The following is a 27,729-nucleotide window of genomic DNA, read 5'->3' as shown; positions in this document are numbered from 1 at the left end:
TTTCAAGAACTGCTTGCTAAAATTCATTCTTGGAAGTGAAGCCAAGTTCTGAAGTGTGGAATGGTGGAACGTAGGTGATGCAGCCCAGAGTCTTCTATAGGCTCACCGATGGGTTTCAGCCTTTCAGTCTCTTTCAAAATGTTTGGTAAAAAGTCTGTCTTACTCCCAAGTCAGACACTGCAGCCTCTTGTTCCCTAATGGCAGTTCCTGGTAGTTGAGCAGTTTGCCTCCCTAAGGACACCAAACCCAGAAAGGGTCAGTATTTTAGCTTTGCTTCTTACTAATGTGTTTTGGTTGAATGCCAGCTTCAAGCCTCCCTTTAACAGGTCTCACAGGGCGAACCTAGTGAAACCAGTGAGTACCAGCAGGAATGTACCTACCGTGCTTACCTTTCTGCATGAAGCCTACAGAGCCAGATCCACTGATGGAGTTTTACCAAGCTAACAGACCTTGCGAAGACTGTCTGTCTATGGGGGGGGCTTAAATTTTCAGGTCTTTCCTCTGCCAAGGGTCCCTCAGGGTAGAGCAGGGTAAACTTTATTGATGAGTGCTTGAGACGTACTTTGAGAGGGGTGTATGGAGAACATATATCGGAGAGCTCCATATACTTTTGCTAGTTTCTGTTCTTTTCTTCCCTAGATTGGATCAGACAGTATCATTGGGTCATCCACACAAATTGGAGAGAAGACATCCATCAAACACTCCATCATCGGCAGCATGTGTACCATAAAAGACAAAGTTAAGATAACAAACTGTATCATCATGAATTCCGTTACAATTGAGGAAGGGTAGGTTACCTTTTTGTGGCTTAGTTCCCTAAATTTGCAGTTTATTTTTCTAGGTAGATCCTGAGTCAGTAATTTCTGTCCTATAAAGAATCCTCAGCCAGAAGAGATGATACCAGGGGGTGTGTTTCCAAAGACCAAGTCATAAATAAGTCTCTATAAGCAGTCCAGAACTGCACAGGTGAAATGAACTAACAGGAGTCTTGGAACATAAATGTCTTCTTTTTACAGTAGATCCTGTCATCTTCAGAATGTGTAAGTGAAGTGGATGTATGAGTCTGTATGACCTTGTATGTCATTCTTACAGGTGTTGTTTTAATGGCTGGATCAGTGTGTATCCCTAAAATATTTGAGGCACAAAGCATAATTTAAAGTGGTATGCTTGCCAGCTAGAAATATTCTTCTCCCATTTGAATATTACAGCTTCACCTAAAATGTCATTTTCTTTGGCCCTTTTTTTTGTCATCCTGCAGTCTTTACTTTACTATTGCCTGTGCTGAGTAATAGAATGAATTAATAAACTTTTCAAAGAGAGAATCTGCCAGCTAGTAGAGGTTTCTCATGCACTAAAGACACTGACTAAATAGTTAGCCTTGAGCTGTACATTTCCAAATGTGGGAAAAGTGGCCTGTCTGTAACTGTTGATGTCTGCATGCCCCCATCTTTCCATACATGCTGGCTTCCTGTGGATGTCAGTGGAAAGGAAACTGCTGATTGAGTCTGTGCAGACCTGTATAAATTCTCTGCTCCTTCATGGCTTGAGGTTTGCTTAGGGCCTCAGGAAAAAGGCCAAACTCTTAAAAAATGCCAAGTTGGCTCTGAAAGTTGCATATCTGAAAAACATAAAACCCCAAAGGATGTGGGGTCTATGGAGGATACTACTGTTACATAACTAAATTGCAGGTAAGTATGGTACCTTACCACAAAGTGTTTGTCTTTAATAGAAATCCACAGTAATTTCAAGCACATCATAAATCAGAATTCCATTGAGTATAGAAAATAGCTGGTTTCCAGTTCAATCACAGATGGATCCAGTATGGCTGTATCACAACCACTACTGTCATAAAAAGTAGAGGAACCTCTCTCATTTGATCATGAGACCCTCTGTCTTTTTGATTAATGAATTGATGCCACAGTCATAATGGTATGGTTTTGCATATGAGGTCAGCAGCTCTACCATTAAATTGCAGAGGCAGCTAAGTGTATAAATAGCACTATTTTTATGAAGAGTCCCAAATCATCTTGTGTTTGTCTGCATTGGCATTTAGTAGTGTTCTAAATCCTAAATCGATCCCAGAACTGTTATGTTAAGCATTTCACAAAATTCCACAAGCATCGTAAAGTTGGTGATATATTATTTTTAAGAGAGATAAACTGACTTTTGGGGTAACATTTTTGTGATTTCTAGAAAACAATGTAATCCCTAGTCACTCTTGGTGAAAACAATATAGCCACCAAAGAGTGAAAACTCACAGTCCCATGGGCTTTACCCCCTTTAGCTGCTCTGTGGTTACTGCACGTTGATGCACTGGAGTCAAATTTGTAATTATTCCTCTCCAGCTGGAATTAAGACCATAGACCCTGGATCTTTATTGCAAAATTAATATTATGTAGATCTGCACAGATATTGATCTGATAAATTATTTCTTATTGCATTATGGTAAGTCTTAAGATTAGAGGGGCATGAATTCATGCATACATAGGTAGTGAGAAACAGAAATACTCTAGCTGCTGAGTTTTGTTGAAAGAAGCCTTGCTTGCATTGAAGGATTTCTATGTATTTTTAATGTATTTTTCTATGTATTTTTTAAACGTATTTTGACTCTCTTTCGTTACTTTGGTTAAATCTGATGGATTTTTGTTAAAATGCTAGTCATTCTTACTTGTGTTGATGGATCCATTTGCAACAGGTGGATAAATGATATGTGGTTGTGTTTTAAACTGTCCACAGTGGACAACTCCTTATAAACACCTCTTCTCCCAGGTGTCTCTAAAACAGCTCAGGCTTTATCTAATCACAACTTCAGAAAATGTCTTAATCTTTAATTGGAAAGTCAGTATGTGTTGGCTGATATGGGTCAAAATGAGAATAGTAAAGTGCCTTGACAGATCTAATTCATTTTTTTAATTGCATAGCAGATGTCATACAAGTAAGGCAGTTTTACCAACTAAGGTATTGTATATTAGAATTCTGAAATTGCATTGAGACGTGGATAAAAACTGTGTTATTTAAAGCATATACATTTTTATGCTGACATGAGCAGCTCAACCAGACTAATGGTCTACTGTAATAATGCCCAAGTCAAATGTGAATAGTCACTAAAGGCCATTCTCAGGAGTGTTCATTGCAGTAATACCAACTTGAAGCAGTAGGCTGAGAAGACTGCAGTAGGACACTTATTATGGAAAAGACAAAGGTGTATAGATAACTCAAAAGAAAGAAAGATCAAATAAATCTTTTCTTTTAAAGTTGGGATACTGGGAACAACCAAATGCAAAAATTGCTTTGCATTCTAAGTTCATTTATCAAGAGCTACATGGCACTGCCTTGGTATTTCCCTTGCCTCTTCCATGACTTCTAGCTTCTCTGGGTTGGATCTTTCTTTTTTTTTTCGATCTCAACTGCAAAAGTGATCAGCAGCTTCAGTTCACTATACAAATATACAGGTCAATATACAAAAAGCAAAACAAAATGAACAAACAAACAGACCTCACCAAAAACAAAATTAAAAATGTTTCTCTCTTGGTAGTTCTGTAATGTGATTGAGGATCCTGTGCCATAATTCCTGCAGGGTCAAGATCCACAAATTATATCTCCAAAGCAGAAAAAAAAATTGAATAGCCTCACAGCTGGTATTTAATACCAGCTTCTGAAATGGATAAGTTCTTGCTGTGTAGGTGGGAACACCACAAGGTGCTTAGAACAAAACCAGGTATCTCTTATTAGGCAGTGGTTGCCTCATTATTGGAGGAACAGAGGTCATGGCCTAGGTGATGATAGCTTTCTCAACTGAATGGATCAAGTAACTGGGGTTAGTTTGGACAGTCCATTGCATACTGTTTGCAAATTATGATCTGTCCTCCAGCAATGGCTGGTGCATTTGATACTCTGGAGTACCAGAAGCTGGGTTTGTTTGCTTTGGTGTGTAGGGCTTCTATTACATTATATATGTCTCCTGTGAAGTGATTTGAGTAGATATGAATCCCCCCTTAGAAGAGATTACAGGGGATTAAAGAAGTTAGTAACAGGGCAAAATAATTGGTAGTCCTTTCTTAACGTGTTTCCCACTGTGCAGCTAATTCTTCCATCAATGAGACAATAAAATAGCAAAGATTACATATGTGCTGAATGATGGACGTACTTGACCAAGCTGGGAGGGTTGTAATTTATACAACAGCTCAAGTGCTGAGAGATGCTGACTGCCCAGGTGACAGGCTGCAGTGGCAAAACACTTCTTTTTTTCCCTCTGGATGGCTCTCTAGAGCTCAGTGACAAATGACTGCACTGAGTTACATAGCTGGAGAAAATCTACTAATTGAGCTAAAATCATAGTTCGCTTGAAAACCTTGTCTGTGTGGATGTTCCTGCAGTAGCTGTGTGTGTCCTTAGTCTCTGCAGTGGCTCAGGACTGCCCCTTCTCTTTGCTCTGTTTTTGTCAGGGATCGAGCAGCACAAGAGGGTCCCTGGATTGCTGCATCTTTGGTGCAGGAGTCCCCTCATGGTAGCTCTCTTGCAAAGGGATAGCATGTAACACCCGAAGACTGACTGAAGCTTGGTTGCCCAGGGGGATTGTGCCATTTGCAAATGAAAAGTAATGCCTGGTAGATTTAACCCCCTGATACGCATGACTGGCAAGCTGGTCACAGCAAATGAGGAGAAGGCTGAGGTACTCAACCACTTTTTTTGCCTCATGCTTCACTGTCAGTCCCTCTTCCCACACCTCTCAACTTTATGGACCATAATACATAGGATCAGACATAATACTGATCAGAGGGCTGGAGCACTTCTCCTGTGAAGACTGAAAGAGTTGGGGTTGGTCAGAAGAGAAGGCTCCAGGGACACCTTATTGTGACTTCTTAGAACTTAAAGAGGACTTATAAGACTGATGATTACAAACTTCAGCTCAGCCTCCTGCGATAGGACAAGGGCTAATGGCTTTAAACTAAAAGAAGACAGACTAGATATAAGGAAGAAATTGTTTACTGTAAGAGTTTTGAGGCTTTGGCACAAGTTGTCCAGAGGAGCTGGGACTGCCGCATCCCTGGAAATGTTCAAGGCCAGGCTGAATGGGGCCCTGATCAACCTGGTCTAGCTAAAGATGTCCCCGCTCATTTAAGGAGGCATGGACTACATAGCCTTTAAAGGTCCCTTCCAACCCAAATTACTCTATGGTTCTATAATGTTGTTTCATTTGGTAGACTTAGGCACACTTAGCTGTTTTGAAATGAGACGTAGATATGGATGGATTAATTTAGCGTCAGGTTTCTATTCTGGCTTTTGTTTTAGCAATTGGTTTGTTGGTTTTTATCAAACACTGGCTTTATTTTTACCATTCTTGTTGTTTTACTTAGTTTGCTACCATCTGGCAGCAGGAACATCTAATTGCTCTGGTCATACAGGACCTTGTGCTGAAGCACTCTGAGCATTGCAAATAATATTAACAGGAAAAACATGTTGAATCTTTTATTCCATCCCTGCAGATAAATATTTCGAAATCTCTTGTTTGTTAGTAAAACTATCCCAGTGTATACACTTACGGGAAGGAGCTTGGCCATTTTATTTGCACATTATATCCTTTTTCCTTGGTCATGGAAAATTAATGTTTCCCTGGTAAAGATTATGGGGAAGGGACTGTTTAGTAGGGAAAAAAATCTGGTCTTTGGACTATTTAGAGGTTAGTTGAGAAGGCAAGCATTAAAAGCTCAGATAAATACTGAGTCTGCTGTAAGCCATGCTTTGAAAAGGTCTTGTTGACATGGTGGTAGTCAGTACCATAAGGACTCTGTGGTAGATATAGTCTGAAATGAAGTATTCTGCTGCTTTTATTTTTTTTCATGAAAATACAGGAAAGCATTCTGCTTCAAATGATGATTTTATGGAAATCATAAATAGGCTGCTCTGATTATCAGAGAGAGCAAATGGCCCAAGATTTGCTTCTAGATTTCACCTCCACAGCAAGAAAGTACCAGATCTTCACAGAGCAACCAAGGAAGCTCAATTTGATTCACCTCTAATTTTAACAGAAAAACTGTATCCCAAACCAGGATTAGCAATGGGAAAAGGAGAGTGTTCCCTCCAGAAAGGAGTTTGCAGCAGACAATTGGCAGATAGCCTTGATGCAGTGGACATTTGGTTCAGGATCTGTAAGAGTGGGGTTGCAGGTGTGACTGAGGTTATTGAGTTTGTGCAGGGGCAGGAATTATTGAACAATAGCCTCATATCTTTGCTTGTAAAGTTTGCAGGATGTTGTTGGAACCACATACAAACATACTACCCAAAAGAACTGAACTGCTGAAGTTCCCCATGTGGCACACAGCTAAGGTCACCTTTTGGAAAGGGAAGGGTTAAAAAGGCAGATATGTTTTGGGTCAGGCTGCACTGTGAAGCCAGCAAATTGCAAAGTGTTGCAGCATCAGGAAACTTGGAATGCAAAGGAGGTGACACCAAAGGCTTCGAGTTACAAACTGCAGGGAGGTGATATGTGTGTTGAGGACTGAGGGAAAGTTAGAAGAGTCCCACTGGAAGATGTGGTAAACCTTGGAGTTCTGACTCCCTGGGCAGAAGGAAGAGGCTGAAGTAAAAATTAGTATGAAGGACTAAAGTACCCAGATATGTGAAGAAAGAACTGGCACCAAAAATGTTTTGTCAGCCCAAACTAGCATTGTCCTTCTTCAGTCATGTGAAGACAGTAAGTTATGCACTGGGTTTTGTTAAAGGTATTCTGGCTACCTGTATGAAAGTAGGTGGACAGATGCTGTAATTCTGCTCAGTGAGGGGACTGGAGAGAGACCACATGTGACTGGTTAAGGCTACTCTAGTTTACCACATGTCTTCAATTTATTACTGCTTTGTATGAGAAAACGTACAAAGGAAGAAAACAACAAGCAAGGCGAGCTGGATTGACTACTAACTGCAGATTGATTGTGAAGTTTATTGGTTGTTTCCTCAATAGTGCCAAATCAGCACCTGACGTAGAAACAGTCAGTGGTTTGAAACAAGTTCTAATTAAAACCAGGGTGGAATTGAGTCTTTATAGAGGTTCAGTGCATAAGTAGTCTTTGTCCCCTTGGACAGTGGCAGTACAAAGGAATGATCCTATTGCCAAGGCAACATATTTTACAGTATATAACCTCATGAAAAGGAATGAGGAGGTGAAGTTGTTTCCAGCGCCATAGCTTGCAAAGCTGAAAATAAAGATCTGCTTATGCTGAAATTCCCAAGGATTTTGTATCTTGAACCATTTTTTTTAAGATGGCTGTTTTCTCCTGAACACTTTATCTCACACTGCCAATTGGCTCCCTGCTTCCCTAGAAAGAAGAACGAGTTTAGAATAGATATCGCAGAAAACACATGAAAAGAGAGAGCTTCATTCAGAAAAAGCACATGCTCCTCTTAAATATATGGATAAAATATGTCATGGAAGTGGATAAAAATTAAATTCATTAAGAAAACGATATGTATTGTCGTCCCTGCCTGTAAAAAGGGGTCTTATTTCTTTAGATTGTGTAGCGGTTCCGTCCTTTCTGTCACACCTCTTGATTTTAATCTGTGAACATTTTTGGTAAGGAATTATAACTTTCATTCTAGTATTTAATTCACTGCATATGCTATGTAAGATACCGAATAGAGACAACCTCTGGCTAGCAGAGTTTGCTTTCAGGAAGATAAATTGAGGAAGAAATTGCAAAGTAGGAAACTAGTAAGTAGGAAGTGGTGGAGCTACTTGCGGAACTGGTTTTCGATTACTTTCAACTGAAGTAAAATTCTACTGTATCTAATGTATTGAGGAAATTTCTCATATAATATCTGTTATCTTGTGAGTGTCTGAAACATTATTACTGCAGCTCCTCAAAAAAATTTTTCTTCTGGCTAGCTTCCTGGTACATCAACCTCTCTTAAATAAATCACCTGCTCTTTAATCTCAGATGCAGATGTTTCCCTGATAGTGCAGGGAGCTCGTCCCAGTTTTCCAAACATCTTGTACATCAAATGTTGAACTTAAAGCACAGATGAGTCCTGAAAAGTGGCATTTTAAAATATCTCCTCTCATTCTGCTGATTTGCTTCTTCAGGTGGACAGGATTATGTCTGACTTCAGAGCTATAAATAAGTTTCTCTCTCCTGCTAACCACATGGGTCTAATCGAAGACTATGGAGATTTTTCACAAACAGCTGATGGCTGTTGGATTTTGGTGGGAATCTAGGTGTGAATGTCTCTGATGCTCTTTAAAATCTTCTCCCACCCGGGTATGGTAGAGGAAGAAATTATCACATCGTGCCTCTTAAGTTCCTGAGGAGACAAGGGTTGAAAAAGTTCAGCTTGGATCTAAGAAGCCAGGTTCATTTGTAAGGGTGGCATTTACAAAAACCTTTTCCATGTCAAGCTAACTTACATGATATGGAAACTGACTTAACCAATAATGTCTTCTGAAAGGCCATAGCTCTCAATCCAGAACTGTGCTTCAGAAACCCCAGAGAAAGTCTCCTTTTACTGTGCCTGTTACCTCGCTCAGTCTGTGTGATGTGGTGGGAAAGTGAAGCAAACTTAGAGGTGGTAGTGAACATACAATTTTCCTGCTTTGTTTCCTTCACATAGACACGAGTAGCTTTTCCTGGCCTACAGTGAAGTGTCTGTAAAATCATGTAGGACCTGGCCTACACCTCCTACTCTGCAAAAGAGAATCCAGAGGGTGGTCAGTTTTCCTGTTTGTGTTCCTGGTGTAAACTCCTTGCAGCATACTTGTGCTGAAGTGTGCAGCCCTGAGCTTGCAGTTACATAAAAGGCCACCAATTGGCTTGTTCCAAGATCGGCTGGATGTAACTGAAGTTTCGGAGGTGAGGCATGACCTTCCTGGCGACCTCCCCCCGCACCCTAAGTTTCACTTAATAAAACACATTAAGGTATGTTTGAGGCAATCCTTTAAGGTCAGTTGAACTTTCACTGGAAAATACGAGTGCTGGCAAGTATATGCAATATGTAATGCAAAATGTTTAGGGTGTGGGGAAGAAGTGTAAAGGAGCCATACCACAGTGATGAGCTTGGCTAGAAAAGAGACATGAAACAAGTTCCTTAGTGAAAACACCCTCAGAGACGGGCAAAGAATTTAGAGGGGTATAATGATTTTGTTACCCCCAAGGGGAAAAACAGGAGATCAAAGGCCAAATTCACTTACGAATGCTTGCTTTGAAATATATCTATAAATTATAGCATGTACTGCTGGCATCTATTGTAGGCTTTGGTATTTACTTGAATGTATAACGTGAGATGCATAGTGCCCAGAGTTCTTGTGTTTGTGTAAAAGTGTGTTGGTGTAAAAATGTAATGGTGTATAAAGCATGTTGGCAAAGGCAGCATTTCAGGTTCCCAAGTTCCCTAATTGTGTTTTTGCTTCTCCCCTGTTTTTCCGTGGTCTTTGTGCCTCATCCCTGTGATCATGAGTCCCAGTCACCAGCTCACTAGCTAGCAGGGGATTCCTTCAGGGATTGCTGGTAGGTTTTAGAACTCTCCCTGATTCCTTGCCACCTCTTAGAGTCCTTAAGGTGCCTAAGGTGGCTGTTATCTCCTTGGTCAGGGCAGAAGGGGATGTTGCTCCCAGGGGAATTCACATCTGTTACCCCTCAGTCGGCAAAGTAGCTGCTGAGGCACGTCACCCTTTGCTTTTAACTCCCGCGTCAGTCTCTCCATTTCGTAGCTCATCTGGAGGCGCACGAGACCCGACTGCTTGGCACAGCAGAGCGGTACCAACAGGCTCTCCTAGGCTTTGTGCTCCAGCCTTTCTTTCTTGTGAGTCTACAGTTTTAAGCATTGCATTATAGACACCTCATTTACTTTGCTGCCCAACAGAGATTATGTCGGGGTTTTGGCACAATTGGATTAAAGTACCAGGCCTGGATAACTTCCATTGGCATTTCAGGAGATTTGCTGTAAGGCAAACCTGTGACATTCATACCTTCCTAAGCTTGCACAACCAGGGCGAGAGCTGCAGTTGAGGTCTTGACCTCAGTTACTTAAGCCCCTTTCTCCCAGGAGCGTTCATCACTTTAATCACAGAGTCCTAAATAATCAGTGGGTAGCCTGTAATTAGGGGGTTGTGTCTTGGACTCCTGCTGCCTGCTCCCGGTGTGCTGAGCACTGCGTATTTTGATTTCCCGTTCCCCCAAAGGATGTTTGATCTCAGATTTACACTTCAGAAAATTAAGAAGGGTACGGCACCTCAGTCCCCTGGCAATCTTCTTGCTTTCAGTGGTAGGTGCCTTGCTTTGCCCGAGTATCACAGTGCTGCAGCGATTGACACACTTGATTTAAGAGTTTGATTTATAGACCGATACTCGGGCTGAAAGTCAGCAGTTCCAGGGCTGCATAAATCAGCCTGTCTCTGGGATTAATACTTCCTTATTTATAATTTCGACAGGAGATGGAATTCTTTCCCAATTCTTTACATTTCTTTCAGATGTAATCGACCACCCTGTCCTTTGGTTTAAAGCTATGTGACTTTGCCACAAATAGAGGGAGGGGAAAGTAAGCCGAGTCCAGGAATTGCTGTGCTATAAAAGCTCCATATTGTGTGCTCTTGGACTTTGCTTTCTCCCAGCTTCCTTCAAGCCCACACAAGAGATGGACTTGAGGTTTTTTTGGCTTTCTTCCCCTCCCCCCTCCCTCCATACATACGCTGACCTTTTAGAAAAATAAATAAAAGATAAAGAAGGACCTGGAATGTTGCAGAATGTGTGTACATTTTGCTCTCTGTTGTTTTCTGCTGGGATTAGTTGTTTACAATGGGGGAGAGAGGGAGGGCAGAGGAAGGGAGGTCTGTGGCCTTAACTGAAATTAGTGGCATTTCAGAGTGATCTTGTTAGGTGGTCTGCAGTTTAAAGACCTAAATCCTTGTAATCCCCCCATGCCTCCTTGGCCACTACTCCTTTTGCTCTTGTTCTCTCACTTTCAAAAAAACCCACCCCAAAGTCGGGCTCTGTCTCTCAGATGCAGGCACGTAGCGGACACACAGACATAGGCACACATGCTCTCATATGCTCCCATTTACACGTTGTACCTGTAGAACAAATTAATGCTTTAGCTACATCTGTTCCCACTACAGGACTGGGCTTGTAAAATGCTCTCTCTAGAATGCAGATGTACACTGAATATTTTTATTTATTTTCTGAAAAACACCCAGCTGCCAGACTTTCATTTTGTGATTACACTTAAAACAAATCAAATTGAAATTTCAGCCATAAATCAAATGCCCCAAATTAGTTCCTCTTGTGGGTTTGAACATGTTCTTTGGATTTTAAGGTCAGGAGATATCCGTTTTCACCGTGCTGAAAAGTTTAAAAATATACTACATTTTCAGGGGAAAAAATAAATATGGTTTGCATTATAAAGCAGTACATCAATGTGTGTGTATGCACACACACACCAGAGTTGATGAAGCTGGATGCTGTCAGAGCACCTTTGAGGGCTAATAGCACCTAATTGTTATGGAAGGCAGGAACTGTGGTGGCAGTTTAGCTAAGGAGACTACAGCAGTGCCCTGAGATCTGATATTTACCCTGTAAGAGAATAAAAGTTTATTCCTTACTTTTCAACTTGAAAAAAAAATAGTAAAAATTAAATAAACACACAAAATACTTCTCTTGGCAGGCTTTATGACTTTTTTTTTTAAGAAAAAAGGCATTTACAAGTGGTTTCAAAATGGCTGTGTTACATCTGTCAGCGGGTGAAGGGAACACCCACAAATTGTGTTTTTATCTCTTGAAGTTTTGTTCCACTTGAGCAATAAAAGCCGGATTTGCTGCTGGTTTGTGTGATTGGGGTAATCTGAGCATTGAGTATGGCTTTAAAACTTCTGCAGTTGGTTGGGTTTATAAGTTTTAAGAAACTCCTGGGGTGGTGGAGTTCTTGGGTTTTGTTTTACCCTGGCACCAGGGAAGGGTTGATTTGCAAGCACCTGGCACAGACAAGTTCATCTTGGTTCCCTGGCCTGTCCCTCCCAAAAAATGGTTTGGCAGGAACCTCCATTATCTTTGATGTTAATGTCATCAGCAGTTTCTTGGTTACAATGCTATTCTTTCTCGGGGAGTTGAAAGCCAATGCTCAAGCAGGCTCTGAACACACAGTATTCTCCGGCCTGAACTCCAGACCGACAGCTTCAATCCCCTCTCTTTTAGGGAATATCCTCCTTCGTGAGGGTAATGCTGAGAGGTGTAGTGCACTCACAGCTGCTCTCATGCTCAGGAGAAGTAATAGATGGTGGGAACCTGACAGTTTGCAGGGGAAAGCTTTCATCTGACTGGCTCAAAGCAACAGAGGAGGAGGTGTGCTGGAGCACACGTTCTGGATAGGAGCCATTTCAGTGGGAAATGAGAAACTTCTCCCATTCCCTTTGCTAGTCCTGTTAAAAATTAAGTCAGGATGGCAGCAGTGGGCAGTCCTGCTTCCAGTGATCCCTTCCCTAGCCCGGCATAAATGCCAATTGCTCTTGCTCTCAGCAGCTGCTGTTGCACAGGACGATGGCCTGAGCCGCTGTGTGGGCACACGAGGCTATTGGAAAGGAAGCAGATCGTGACAGTGTGAGAGCAAAGACAGGCAGGGGTCTGCTGTGTATCTTTGCCGCTTTTTATCTTATTAACATGTTAGTAAAAACCATGCCAAAGCAACCTGAGCTGGTTGCTTGTAGAATAATTGCTCATATTGCCTCCTTATAGGTCAGCAGAGGGGGGAGTTTAAGTGAGTCAAAAGAATAATTGTTCAGAGGGGACAGTTTGTTCACAGGGGGTTGTAACTGTGAACCACTGCAACTGAGGTCCAGTTTTATTGCTTTTATTCCTGCAGAATTAATGGTGGTTTTGTGGGGCAGATGGTTTCTGCTCTGACTCACACGAGCAACAGAATTGTAATATGTTTAATGGTAAATTCTTTGTTCTAGATAATAGTGTTGTGTGAGCAGGAAAATACTATGAATTAATTTTGACATCAGCGGTCTGGAGTGAGGATCGATGTTTCACTCTTCTGAGTACCTCACCTGACTAGTGCTCCATTCAATACAGAATTGAGGCTCAAGGCTTTGACCTGATACCAAAACTCCTTTGTTAATTCAGACTCCAGGCTAACAGTTCTGTCCACAAGCCAGCTTGAAGAAGCACTGCAGCCGTGCTTCACTAGTGCAGAGAGTAGTGGTGGTGCCCGTAACCAAGGTGGGGAATGGCTGCAGGTCATTAAACTGTGCAACTCACTGTGCACAGAAGGTCATTGAAGCCAAAAACTTCTGGTTTTGACAGAGATCAGTTGTTGGACTGATAATATTCACAGTTACTGTAATTAATATTGACAGAAATACTGGGAAGCACATATGAGATGCTATGGTTCACACTAGGATTAATATTGAGTTATATGGGGGGGGGAGCAGATTACCTGCATCTCTCCAGGGTTATACATCTCACTTATGCCCTCTTCCCAATCAGCTGGTTTTGATGAGTGTTAGTATTTTCAGATACATCTTAGCTATGTTTTCTGTCCTTCAATGACTCCTATCTACCTTTGCACATGTGAAAATAAGGAAAGAAATCATTTGATTCACAGCTATTTGCTTCTCTGTAGGTTTGAAAGAAATTACATTTAATGCTATTTAACATGACACATCATGCTGAGGGAATAGCATTTCAGGACACATCACAGATACTAGTTAAGATTGACAAGTTCCAGCTTCTTGGAAGAAGGTGTTCAGAGAAATGCAGTAACTCAGAATCTCTCAGTAGAGAAGTTACAAACCCAGCAGTTGGACTCTGAACTCCTTTCCTCTCTGGATGGTGGGATTGGCAGATTTGAAAGCTGGTTGTCACAGATTCAAATACATTTTGCTGAAGTTCCATCCTGTGTAGTATTTCAGACTTAGTGGTTTCAAAGGCAACATGAACGTGGAGATACTCAAGGCAGGTAGCATAGGTCTAGTGTGGGTTTCCTTGGTTTAGTACTGCAGAATAATCATGTTTGGGTGCTTGAATGTAGCATGAACAAAGCCAACCAGCTGAGCTATTGATCTGCCCCTTCTCTCCACCTTTTCTTAGTGCCTGGCAAGTTGGAATGCATAAAACTGCTCAGCAAAACTTGCAGAGAAAGACTGTGCTGCTGCTCCTGTTTTTAGCTGGGGAGCTGAGTAGAGAAGCCACCCCTGCAGTTACCCAGACTGTCTGTGGAAAATACAAGACTTGATCCAGGTCCCAAGTCTTTATTTATTCAGTTAAGTATTTATTCTGTTGAGGAAATATAGAGGAAAGCTGTTCTAACAGGAGGTAAAACTGCAAACTCTTTTTTCCAAACCCAATCTGACACCTGGCATTTTAGTTTTTCCAGCAACTGGGTGTAAGGATCAAGAGAAGAATGGAGTTTTTGAGAAAGGAGCTGAACTGAACCTACTTACAGGATCATGTCACAGAGTCATTAGCTATTCCAGTGGATACCTTTATTTTGTATCTGTCATTTAAATTATTTTCTTGCTTTGCTTGTGTTTATGTTGTAGGTGCTGTCTTCAGGGCAGTGTTATTTGTCATAATGCTGTGATAGAGAAGGGTGCAGACATCAAGGACTGTTTGATTGGAAGTGATCAGAGGCTGGAAACCAAAGGTAAGTACAAAAGTTGTATTTACTGTGCATGTGTCATAATTTTCAGAACTTTTTCCTTGAGATTTTACTCCTGCTTCTTCAGGAAGTGATAGTAAACTGTGGCAGTTCTACAGTGGGGAGTCCTATAATATCAGGATTTTTTTTTTCATGGAAAGTACAGCTTCTTGGCATAAGTTCAGTGGTTTGCTCATCTGAAGTTGGCAGCAAAGCTCTGTTGTTCTTATAAAGAACAAGATTGGGTGCTGAGACAGTCTTTTCCCAGAGACCACAATTAGATCAGCCTGAGGTTGTCCTCAGCAGAAGGAGCCATTATTTTGACTAGTAATCTTTGCCAGTGACAGGGGAAAAGCAGGCAAATCTGTTGATCACACAAACATCCTTCTCTGTAGATGCTCCCAACCCACAGTGCTAGTATGCTCCCATTCACTTTGCTCCAAGCAAAAGCTTGAGGTGGAACATCATATTAGGAGCTGCTGTGCTCAGTATGAAGTACAAGGACAGCTACGTTCACATCTGCTTTACTGCCATGAAGTACTATTTTGGGGCTTCAGAAAGGATACAGCTACGTGGCCCTCATTTATACAAAGTTCAGCCATCCAGTGGGAGTGCTGGTGGTGAGGGCTCGGTGGTAACCGCATGAGTGGAACTGTTGATTTCCTGCCCTAAGAGATAATGGGCAGGAAATGGCTGTTTCAGTGACTGCATCCCAAGCAGAGGCTTTTTAATGAATATTTATGGTTGGGGTTTGGCAGGTCCCTGCTCCAGTGTGTGGACCGAGGACAAAAGTGAGTTCCTTTGCAGGCTCCATGTGAAGTTATTTAGTCAGATCAGGATTTATTTGCTTGCTTTGTCTTTGTGAGTGGATTCCCAATTCTAAGTGTCTTGACAGGGAGCAGTGTTTGAACTTAATGTAGTATAGCATAACCTGTTGTCAGCTTCACATATGACAAATTTTCCTTAAATTGAAACTGAAAGTACAAGGGACTCATAAAAACAAAGTATTGATCTTGCAGTTGCAAGTCTGTGATACTGTAGGTAACACAGTGAGTTCACTGTGGTCTTGTTCTCTGTGTGGCTGTGTCTGCTCATAGCTTTGCCCATCACACCAGTCTGAATCAGTGTCCTTTGTGGGGTTCATTGCCCCCTGTCACAGAATCATTTAGGTTGGAAAAGACCTTTTCATATCATCAAGTCTAACCATAAATCTAACGCTGCCAAGTCTACCACTAAACCATGTCCCTGAGTGCTGCAGCTACACACGTGCATGAATCACCAGGAGAGGTGTCTTGGGGCATGTTTGGTTGTTAACCTGCTGTGTGAGCAATGAGGACACAGGGTGTAGATTTAGCTATTATTTTAGGAAACAGGAATATATTTGATTTGTTTAGTAGATGATCCCAAACAGAAATATCACCCTTTGACCTTGATCACAACCGCTTCAGAAGTATCTTCCAGGGTGCAGACTGATCTGGTTGACTGTAGTATGAAAACTGGTCTTTCTTCTTGATTGTCTTTGTCATCCTTGTCTGAATATTTTTCAGGGTCTGTAGGTTTTTTTTGCAGGGAGAGTAACAGAGCTGTACCCATGGATCATTTGCCTGTTCTTGAGAATCTGCTGCTCCGCTCCCCGAAGTTTAAACCCACTTCTTGGGTTAACTAGAGGCTGGGGGCCCTCTAGTTAAACTGTTTAGAAATGTATGATTGACACTAGCAGAGACATATTCAGGTAGATTATAAATACACCATTATGCTGAGCAAGAAAAAATAGTAAAGCCTCAGTTCATTTTCCTGCCTCAGTTTCCTAACCATTCTAGAATGTCTTTGGTCTGGGGGTCAGGTTTGCCTTGGTGGTCTGGGATCTGTCTGTGAAGTTCATGACTTATTTCCTGCACCATGGAGTCTTTCCAGCCCAGCATGTCTCTTCTGACCTTGACTGATCCCATAGTAGACTGGGTCTTCTCTTTTTCTCTGTGAAAGCATGTCATGACTTCCTTTCCCCTGCCCAAGACTTCCTGTATCTTGGGCCAAGCTTTTGGTGTGGCCCTGTAAGTATGTTTCCATATTGCACCCTTCATCAAGACTTTGGCTGTTTTTTTCTGTTTGGTAACTTTTCCTTCTTCAAACTTGAGCTTCCATGGCTGGGTTAAGAAAAAACGTAGTTCTCTTGGGTAGGAGCCACCTTTTCTTGCAAGCTGATCACCCTTCAGCAGACATAAGCAGTAGCTGCTGGCTGCTGACCCTAGTCTGGGAGTTACACATTCCACTTTCTGGGAGTAGAAACCTCCTCAGCAAAACTCCATACACCTTCCCAGAAACATTAAAAAAAATATAGCAGTCCCTTATTCCAGAACATCAGCCAGGATTCATCAAAGGTAGAAATATCCCTGAATCATCCTACACAGCCCCAAGCAGATCCCACAGTTGACTTTGCTGCAGAACTGGCTGTATGCTCCCTGCTCTACCATATGAGTCCTGGCCACACTGCCCAGGCAGCTTGGGGTACAAGAGCTCTTTGAGCCAGAGGTGCACTGACCTCCTTTCATAAAATGAATTCCAGTCCCATGCAAGGAGGATGGCAGGAGAACAGCTACCACAAATGATAGGCAAACGTAACTTAAACCAGCTCTCATCCTTTTCCTTCTGCAGAATAATATGGGTATATTTAGGGTGGTCCAAATGGTACAGCTGGGAGTAATGGGATTGAATTAAACACAATTTATGTTGGCTATCTGGAGCATTTTCCTAACAATGTGGTCTGGTAGGCTGTGGGATAATCTCCCTGGGGACATGGTGGGAGCCCTCATCACTTAATAATGGGCTTGGCAAATCTCTTGACACCTAAATAGAGGGAATGCTCCATCACTGGTTACAGGGGTAGATCAGAGGCAACCTGGTACTTTCAAACTAAAAACAAAATTGGAGACACAGGAGTGCAGGTAACTGTCAGCAGTGTCATCCCAGTCCTGCATTGACTTCCACCCTGTCACAGCGCTGGCCAGAGACAGTATTTTTAAATGTCTCTGTTGACGGTATGGTGTTTTATTTAAGTTCTGGATTTGCAAGCCATGCCTCCTGAGAGCCCTGCTATTCTCCTACTGCTTTTATTACCATGCCTTGGAAGCATCCACTTTCATTCCTCTTTGATACTTAAAGGAATTTGCTAGCAGAGAATTAACAGATGGGCTTTGTGAAAGCTACCTTCCCAGGTGGCAGTTTGAAAAACATGTTGGTACCTAAGAAAAAGGCAGTAATTCTTAGAGGAATAGGAAATGGCAGACAGTATTCTGAAAGAACTGAATATTGTACAGAGCATTCAATCACTGTTTTGAAGACAGTTACTAAGACTACACTGCAGCCTTTTTGATAAACCTGGTTTTAAAGAGGAGCTCAAAAGCATCATGTGCTCAGTGCAGTAGCACTAGAGAGAGGGAGTGCTTGTGATGGGCCAGTCGAGGAGTCAGATGAGCCTGGAGTCACTAAGTACAGCTCCCAGAGGAGTCTCTCGGCCAGATTCAGCAGGGAGAGCGTTGTACATCTGGTATCGGTTAGCCAGGAACCAGCATATGTGGTAAAGCAGCCTAACCTTTCTTCAAGGTAAAGTGGCCTAACCTTTCTTCAAAGCAACACCAGGAACAGAAACAGTAAACATTCACACAAAGTATAAAACTAGCAAAACTGGTATAAAATTCACTACCTTATCCCTTGCTTTCATCTCTGTTGTCATTGGGGCTGGGATGTTTTATTTGCATATTTATTTCCAGTATCAGACATGGGGCTCCAACTAGATCTATGTCCTACCTGATCCTGACTCCTGCTTCACAGCTCTCCACTATGGCTCTGTCCCAGCACCAGGCTCATCCCAGTCCTAGCCTTCTCTTTGGTTTTTCTCCTAATCTTTCTCCCACAGAGACTTTTGTTTTTCTCTCTTACTTGGTTATTCCCAGACACCCGCCTGACACCTCCTCTGGTCTGACCATAGCTGCTATTTCCAGTCCCCTTCCCTTACAGTCCCATGCTCCTTTTTTCATCTAGCATTCATTCCTTAACTGCTTTCAGTTGGATTGCATCCCTTTCTCTCATGCCCGGGCAGGCTCATACTGGGCACAGGAAGGGGGTGGTTCTGTGCCAAGTGCTCCACTGGTCCATACAGCTTGGAGGAAGCCCTGTCTTCCTCCTGCACTTCCATGGTCAAGAGTGCTCACTGCAGTCTCTGGAGCTTTTAACTGTCCTCCTGAGAACATGTGCAAACTTCAGATTTTTTTCAAAGGCTTATCACATAGCCAAAACTGTGTGGTTTCTCAAAAGAAGAGAAAAAGGCACACATCCAGTAAGGACTGGCTCCCGTTTCCAATCATTTTCCAAGTCTTGTTCCAAGCTTGGAGTCCCAGGACTTCTCAATGAAACAGAATAAGATTGTTTTATTTTAATGAGGGCCAAAGAGCACATTTTTCTCTAATGTCATCCTCTAAGGCAGGTACCTCCACATGTGAATGGTTCCCTGCTTGTGAGGAGGCTTCACATGAGCCGAGATTTAACAGGATAGGGACAGAAAGGAACTGAGAGACTTTCTGATGCTCTCACTGCATTCAAGTAAGGGCGAGCATCTGCTCTTGCAAGATGCTGAGTACCTCCTGGTGCAGTCTTCAGGAACTGAAAACACTTAGCACGACACAGGGTTGGGATCAGAAGGCATGCTGCTGTGCAGATGGGAGTTAGGAAAGCTCATGAAGAACAGACACAGACTAAACAGTGCACACATGTATATTGTGCATAGGGGTGCAAAATGAGCTGGAGGTGATGTAGGAATGGTGTGAATTTATAGCAAAACTGAGAGATCAGTAAGATTTCTCCCTAAAGTAGTTTAACTACTGAATGCCCATGACAAAGATATTGTTGGCAGTTAAAACAGGCATCTCTTAAATAGTTGACATTTTTGTTGCAGTGACTATGCAGTGACTATACTGCTAACTAATCCTAATAAGCCTCCTTTCCAAGTTGTATAAAAATGGTTTATGAGTTCTGGCCTTACCAGTGGCGCAAAACTTCCTTAGAATATCCATCCAGCGATGCTTTGTCGTCTCTTCTGCTGCTGGGGACTGCCACACTTGTGCATACTGTCATTCCCAGCCAGGGAAGTTCAGGCTTCCTGAGTGAGCGGGTTAAATGTGCTGCCACATTCGCAGCATGCTGATATTGAAGTCTACCCAGAAGGCAGCAGTTCATAACCTTGTGGAAATATTTTTACATGCTCCACGCAGAGAAAATAACTACTTCTGCTGTGGTAGAGCTCAGGCACATGCAAGAGCCAGGAAGAACACCCCAATGGATGCTGAGAAGGGAAGAGGACTTGTGTCCAGTGCTGCAGGCAAATATGGCACCTCTGCCATCAAATCAGGAAGTTAAGATATAGACAGACTGACTGCTGTTTTGAGATCCCTGCTTGCATTTGCTGTGAGGGGGTGATAGTCCATGGGAGCACTCATAGATGCAATCCAATCCCTTCTCACACACTTTGCTAGGTCTCTGTCCCAGTATGAGGACTTCAAGCATGTCCCCCTCCCCAAGGAGCTTGCTATCTTAGGCACATCCCGAGCTCTGGATCTCCTTTTCCCTTTACTAACTTTTCTTCTAAGACCAATCACTTCCCCATGCATCTCTGTCCTCTTCCTCTACTCCCTCAATCTATCTGCTCCAAGCCACAGTAAAGTCATCTCTCATTGGGCACTGAATCACTCTTACCTTCACACTCTCAAGACACATCTAGTCCACAGAAGGGTTTGAGAGCAAAGCGATTAATTCTGGTTGAACTACGAAAAAATCCTCAGCTGAACCATGGGGCCACCAGCACTGAGAACTGGTGGTTGTTGGATGTAAGACAGAATTAAGATCTCTACTGCCTGTCTGTTCTGTGGGCTGGAGGCCCCAGCTGTGGGCCAGAACTGATCTGCCTGAAGCTACCACCAACTCCCTGGGGTGAGCTGCACATCCCTTGTTCCCTGCATAAAGGAATCTTGGGAGCAGCTGGAACACTCAGCTCGTGAGGATCATTGTTGCTGGGGACCCATGGGCCCAACTGATGCCTGCACATTGGGGCTGACCTGGCACTTGGGAGAAATTGTGAGACACGCCTGGCCTGTGGGGCCACAGTGTGGTCACCCTGGTCTCCAGTGATCATGTAAGTAAAGCTTGGCTGAGGAGAGAACAGGCCTTGACTGGAAAGTCCCACTGCTCTGTAAACACAAACAAATCAACCCCCATCACCTGCTTCCCTTCTTTATCTGTACATGTAATTTAAAACACCCTCCAGCCTCCCAAAGTCAAGCTTCAGCTGCTTCCTATCCCCTTAAGCCCCTTTAGTTCCTCTCCCCCCCCAACCTGGCTGCTTTTCCAGAGCCAACCATCACTGCAGAGACAAGTTGCTCTTCTCTCCCACTCTCTGATCCTTTCTGTCCTGGGTGAATGTGGTGGGAACCACCCACAGCGTGTTTTCGTGCATGCGTTTCTGCAGCCACCCCTCCCCCCCACCTAGTTTTTTAAGTTAAACTATCTCTTGCTTTAAAGAGAGCAAATACACAGCAGTGGCTTTCATCACTGCTGTATAATAGAGCAGTAATTCTGTGCCAGGGACTGTTTTCTATTTTATTTTAAAGGGTTTATAAAACAGTGTATGTAATTGAGTGAGTAAACTGAACGTTTTCTGGAGCCCCTGAGGGCTGAAACTTCGTGGTGGTCCTGGGCCTAGGCCCTAACCCTTTTTTTTCCTCTCTTTTTTTTTACCTCCCTTTCCCCTCCTTCCCCTCCTCCTTTACAACCCGGCGTTGCCACCAGCAGCAGCAGCAGCAGCAATCTGTCTGGGGCTAATTGAGCAAACAACAAGGAGATGCTTTCACATGGCTTTTAAAGGAATGCTCACGCATCCCCTTTCTGTGAGTGGCTTGGCAGGAACCTGCCAGGAAGGCTGGGGAGCGCTGGGTCCCCGGCCCCCAGCCTGCTGGTGGGGTTTGTGCTGGGCTGCGCAGTCATTTCCGCCCCTCTGTTTATTTGCATTACAATTTGTTTTTAGCCAAGCACCAAAAGCTGCTCTGCTCTCTAGCTCGCCTTGTGCGTATGTTTTAAGGGACTAGTGTACAATATGTGTAAACAAATGTCTTCCCAAGCAGGAACGCATATATAACGAGTGACAGGTTTTTGATTTACACTCAGTAAAGTCTCCGTGGACACTCAGTTCAAGCACCCAGGCAGACTTCAGGCTGGGCTGCGTCAGCAAGTTGAGGCAAAGTGCTAATCAGGAGGTTGAATGTGTTGATCAGCTCTGGATTTGCTTAGCACCAGATGCTCCCAGTCTGAGAAGATCTAGTTGAACATGATTTAAGGTTGAAGAGTCCAACTCTTAAGGCTTTCTCAAAGTCCTTTCTCTAATCTGTCTTCTTTCTCTGTGGGCTGAATGCATCTGTAACCCTGCCAGTGTCAGATAAAAGGCAGCCTGGTAAGAAATCCGTAATGGGGAGCTGGGGAAGGAGAAATGTAGCTGAACAGCAAAGCATGTGAGATACTTCTCCCTCCTCCCCCAGAGTTTCAGGCAGAGTTTCTGCGGGAACTGAGCTTGCTGGTACCAGCCAGAGCCACTGGCAACTGGCAGCCACGTCTGATAATGAAACACTATCCACAACTCAGCTCTCTGGCACACGCACTGGAGTCTGAATTCCCTTCGCTCCTCAAGAAGGGCTTTGGGAATGGAAGAGGGAAGCAGGGTGAATCCTTATCTGCCTACCACATCCCCTTGGGGTGTGGAATGAGGCTTTGTTTCTAGCAAAACCATTCCTTTATCGCTTAAAAACTTTCTCGCGGATTTTAGACAGGCAGATTCATGTATTTTCTTTAAGCCTTTACAAGAGGAAATCAGTTTGGTGATTTCATATGAGTCTGAGGTAGCAGTGACATATCATGTGTGCCCACTTTGGGGAATCTGGCCACAGGGATCAAGGAGGAGATGAAACAGGCAGAGGGATGAGAGATGAGGGAATGCAGGCTCCAATTTCCCATGCGGCTTTGACTGCTTAAGCTCCCTAAACTCACTGCTGCCTCAGTTTCCCCATCTGTAAAACAGAAATGCTCTTACCCATTCTCAAGAAGCATTTTGAACTCATCACATGTAAAATACAAGACTGCTGCAAGCATGTCAGTGCAAAATACAAATAGTCTGTACCACCTCTCCAGCAAGGTATGTGACAGGACCCATCCCAGTTCTGCACATTTAGGACCGTGGAGGATGCTGTCTGAAATGAAGCAAGAAGTTCCTTATTAAAAAGTATTGCTACAGATAACCTATATATAGAACCATAAATTGACATGGCTCTCTATAAGCCTAGATGAAGGCATGTTTAATCTGCAGAGGCATAATATAATTACTCTCACTGGATGGTAGCCAGGGTCTTATTCACATCATAGAAATCAACATGATAGATAGTCTGCTTGGAGGAGGTTCAGGAATGGAGTCACAGGAGTTGCTACAGGGCCTGTTGAGATATATTGGGAAAGTTGTTGGGGATGAGGAATGTTATAGCAAGAAATGCTGCAGGTTGGATTTGAGGTACCTTGGCAAGGCTGTGTGGGGTCCAGGACGGGAGGAGAGAGGTGCTGAAGGCTGGACTTGGGGCAATTGGCAAGAGCTGTCCTGGAGAAGTTGTGTGCTGCTACCTACATCATGTTTGCACCTGGCACTTGTACAGTCAGCCCCTCATTTTCCTGAGCATTGCATCCACCTCTGCTCATCCTGCCCAAAGTGCTGGAGATTGAGCTCCAGGATGTTCCTGTGAGGCTCCAGGAATAATTATCAATTTACAATAAATACCCTGAGCAAAGAGCAAAATGTCTCAATCTGATGCTGTAGGTGAGAAGCAGCCCCTTGGTCTCCTTATTTTAGCCTTCACGCAGGGTCTCTGAAAGGAAGTGGTGTGGCTCACCCATTCTGTCCCTCAGGCTGAGAAGATTGCATATGATCCATATGATTGTGGGGTTGAAGTTGTAGTGAGAAATTATCTTGCACAGTGCAGAACTCCTTGAAGTTTATAGAGCAGAATTTGATCAAACCGTTGCTGGAGCAATGGTTTGCATGGTGCAAAGGTTGCCTCTTGAATTTTAAACCAAGAGAAGCACCATGTTGGCCCAGCCACTTTAATGATTGCCAGGAATTTCTTCCTTTAGCCAAAGGTGGTATATTTGTTGTTTTGCAGCAGTCTTGCAAGATCCACTCCCCTGAGGGAAGCAGTTTTAGGTGGGTGAATAAAACACAGCTCATCATTTCCATCATCCCTGGCTATCTACCCCCAGTTCTGTGTAAGGTGTGGGAGACACCAGAGCTTCCAGTGGTGTATCCCAGTCCCTCACAGGCCTTGACACTTTATCCCAGGCTCCAGAGGCAATTGTTATTCCTAATTGCAGGAGGTAAGATGAAGAGCCTAGGGGCATAGGACACACCACCTGAGCTCCACCTGAATAGGTGTCCAGCTCCTGGAGAGCAGTTTAGATTCACCACCTCCCCCACAGTACCCTGAGGACACCCACTTTGAGCACACCAGCTTTGTGTCATGCTCTGAGGCCACATGCTTGGGTTTTTTAGGCACTGGGCTTTCAGTTGCGTGTTTTTATTATTTTGGCTTTAGATCTTTTATTTGCAGTCCTTCCCTGACAGGCTGCTTTTGCATTTTAAAGGGAAGGCTCTTTAGTACAGTGCATTAACAGTGCTGGGCCAGGGACTGGCACATTAATGTGTCCACTGGGGCTGTGCAAAGCTCCTGGGAACAGGCAAAGGAGTGACCTTGAAGAAATTGCCCCTCCAACAAATTTGCTCCACAGGAGGGTCAGGTTTAAATTGAAAAAAACAAAGAAAGAAAGAAAACAAAACACAAAAAACCTCTTGTTTTTAGGCTGCTAGGGCTGAGTTGAGATTGCTGAGAGGATCTCACACTGCCTCGGTGATGGCCCCCTGGTGCTGAGCAGCCCTTTTACCCCCCAGTGTCCAAGCAGTTTGGGGTAGACAGTGCTCTTTAGGGCCAGGGTGGATTACTGATCTTCAATTTTATGTCTAATCTCCATGTTGGATGTTGATGGTTCCTTGCTTTGACCTAGGTGTACACCTGTCAGTAGCAGCTGTGACTTCCGTAGGGCCTCTCGTGTTTATTAGTGACACATACATGTGAAAACTCTCATTAGAGAAATCTCCTGATGTTTAGTCAGTTGTTTAGGCTTTCACCATGTGTGTGGGATACTGTCGGAGAGACACTGAAGTTCAGCAAATCTCTATTTGAGTTCCCCAGAATCTGCTTTTCTCATTTGTTTTAAAGTTGCAGATTTGAAAAATGCAAGGTCTGAAGCTCTGCTGCAAAACTCAATTGCTCTTCTTTTCCTCCCTCTCTCTTTTCAGCCAAACATGTTAATGAAGTCATTGTGGGCACCGAACAGCTGATGGAGATATAACCCGAGAAGCTTTTAAAGATGATTTTATGGAAGCCAGCAGCAGAACCAGATGTTCAAGCATCGTAAGATCATCCGTACAGATCAGTACTGGCATGGTTTACCCTGTCATTGCTCCTTTCCTGTTCAGCTTTATATTTATGTCTTAATAAAGAAGTATTTGCAGAGCGGAGTGTCCGTCGGCCCCTCCCCCCTCATTGGGATGCGCGCGGGTTTGTGCCGGGTTATATCGGATCCTGCGCGCCCGGCCAGCGCACTGTACTTTTCCAGCAGAAGGGAGAGCGGGGACCACACAGACTGTGCCCACTCCAAAGAATGACTTAGCCGCCCTCCCTGCAGTGTAAATCACGTCCCTGCAGTCCTGCACCACCCGTCCCTGAGCCTGGGAGAAACTGCTCGGGATGCTGCTTGTGCATCTCATCAACACAGCAGGCAGACAGTGAGAACAGCAGCGGTGCCGGCTGCTCTTTGCAGCCCGGTAGCTTCGCCAGCCTCCTCCTCCTCCTCACTGTCTCTCATGATGCTGTCCCACAGCACAGAAGTGTTTAATTTGTGCCTCTTCTCCTCTGTAATGCAGTCAAAGAGTTTGGCACCCATTTCCATCAGGGCTGAGTTTGGTCTGATACTTTGAAATTCTGCCCAAAAGCAAGTGTGTGAGAGCTGGTGGAGCATGAAGGAGGCATGAGGTGTAAACAGTGGATACTCCCTGCCTTATTTTGATGGTTCTTCCTGTCAGTCCACTGTTCTTATCCCAGACAAGAGGTCTCTCCCCACACTTGGATGATCTGTGGATGACTGTACCAATGTCTCCGAGATGAGTCGCTCATGTTAATGTGAAACGCACAGCCTTGTGGTCAGGGCCTGTGCCAGGATTGTAAAGCACCTGGATGGGATTGAAACGCAAGCTGTTCTTTAATGTTTATAAATTGGACACAAGTTCCTACCTAAAAGTTGTTTATTAGAATGTAGTAGGATTGAACGGGACATTTATCTGCCCTTGGCAGTTTGACATCCAGAGGTGCTTATGGCAACTGGCGGGGATGGTATTTCATTAACTGAAGTGATAAATGTTAAATGTGTGCTTCATGGGCATCTGTGACCCCACTGAGAGTTACCATTTCCTAGTTAATTTGACAGGAGAGAGATTATAATCCAGACATTCCCTGAGTTTCATAAACAAAATCCTTCTTCTAAAGGACCAGATTGGAATGGAAACTATGGGTAAGGATGAGCTTCAAGGCCTGTGACATGCTGCAGAGGAGAAATGCACTGCAGTTCAGCTCCTTTGTGCTGGAGGTTTGTGCTGGAAGTTTTGTCTCGCGTATGTGCGCAAACATGCTCCTACGGTACGGAGCCTTTTTCATCCAAGGATCGCAGAGGTTTTACAGAGGTTAATTAAAGAGAGTTCTTGTCTCTGTGTGCGGCAAGGGAGAGAGGCTCCATTTTGGGTGTGTAGAAACAGAAGCAGAGTGGAGTGTAATTACCTGGCTTTGCATTTTACCAGAAGGCTGGCAAAGCCTTGAGAGTTTTGCAGGGACTTTGACTCATAGTCCTTTTGCTGAAACACAGAGCTTCCCCCTCTGTTTTTAGGATATATCTTAACTTCTGAAAAGTCTTCATTGCCTTGTTTAGCAGCTACAGCTTTACCTCCTTGTGCCTTAATTATATGTTAAAGTCTCAGTCCTTTTGTTTAGCTAATTTCAGAAGAGGGTGGGGGGCTCTTTACTGTGTCAGTTAGAATTTAGCATTAATTTAGTGTTCTCTGACACTTGAAAACCTGGCTGGGATTTGAGGCATTTTCTTTTCCTTTTCGCCTTTTACGACCTGCAGGTGTTTGGTGTGAGATAAAAGTAGATCCCAAAGTGAGATTTCACAGCACAAATTATCAAAGTGAAGATTCACTCTTGATGTAGTCTACGTGTGTGGCAGTAATTATGAAAAATAGTTCAGGATAATAGGGCCTTCAGGAATCCCAAGACAGGCACTGGGAGGTTAACCCTTCTTCATCTAACCTGGCCTCTATGCTGTTGTCATCATTAGGTGAGCATGTGATGGGTTGGGTCAGGCAACTTCACAAACCGAGTGATGTTAGTCATTGAGAAAATTGGGGAGGCAACTGCAGACATGAAGTTCTGTTCCCAGGTAGTTTTGGATGTGACTGTTTGGTCCCAGGTCACAGAGACATACTGGAAGGTGTTACTGGTACAGGCTGCTCACCAACTCTGAGGAATGGGGCACCTCTCAGACACAAATAAGCTGCTCTGTCACACCCAGGCAGCTGAGCATTACAGCTCATGCCCATCATAGTGTTGCTGGCATCAAAATGGTGCCTATAGAGGCAACATTTCTCTGAAGGAGTTGAAAGTTCTCCAGCTCAGTAGGTGTGGGCTCTTTCTGGACAGACTTGTCCTGAGCACTTCTTTGGCAGATGTAACGCCAGGGTTGCTGTGAAAAGGTTCTTGCAGTGGCTTGTCACATACTGGACCTGCATAGAGGTTTGCTATGATGGCCAGCAGGACCGGTGGCTTGTGGTTTTCCCTGAGTGGTGTCTTGCCATCTGCTCCCAAACCTCTTTTCCTGTGACCAGGGCAGCAGGGTTGGTGTGTGTGCACACCTGGCCACACTTCTTCC

General features: G+C 43.7%; 1 protein-coding gene across 2 annotated transcripts in view; it reads left to right on the top strand.

Annotated features, from left to right (window-relative positions):
• EIF2B3 (eukaryotic translation initiation factor 2B subunit gamma) overlaps nucleotides 1-25,270 on the top strand; it is a 99,556-nt gene extending 74,286 nt beyond the window's left edge. For both annotated transcript variants that reach the window (XM_068198594.1, XM_068198593.1), the window contains 3 exons: nucleotides 640-788; nucleotides 14,522-14,625; nucleotides 25,049-25,270. In XM_068198594.1, coding sequence (XP_068054695.1) covers nucleotides 640-788; nucleotides 14,522-14,625; nucleotides 25,049-25,101 — 306 coding nt within the window. In that variant the 3' untranslated portion in view covers nucleotides 25,102-25,270. The remainder of the gene's footprint in view (nucleotides 1-639; nucleotides 789-14,521; nucleotides 14,626-25,048) is intronic.
• Nucleotides 25,271-27,729: the final 2,459 nt, after the last annotated feature.

Source organism: Anomalospiza imberbis, chromosome 9, assembly GCF_031753505.1.
Source record: "Anomalospiza imberbis isolate Cuckoo-Finch-1a 21T00152 chromosome 9, ASM3175350v1, whole genome shotgun sequence".
NCBI classification, from domain to species: domain Eukaryota; kingdom Metazoa; phylum Chordata; class Aves; order Passeriformes; family Viduidae; genus Anomalospiza; species Anomalospiza imberbis.
Note: the sequence above shows the minus strand (reverse complement) of the source record. Positions and strands in the feature narration are given on the sequence as shown.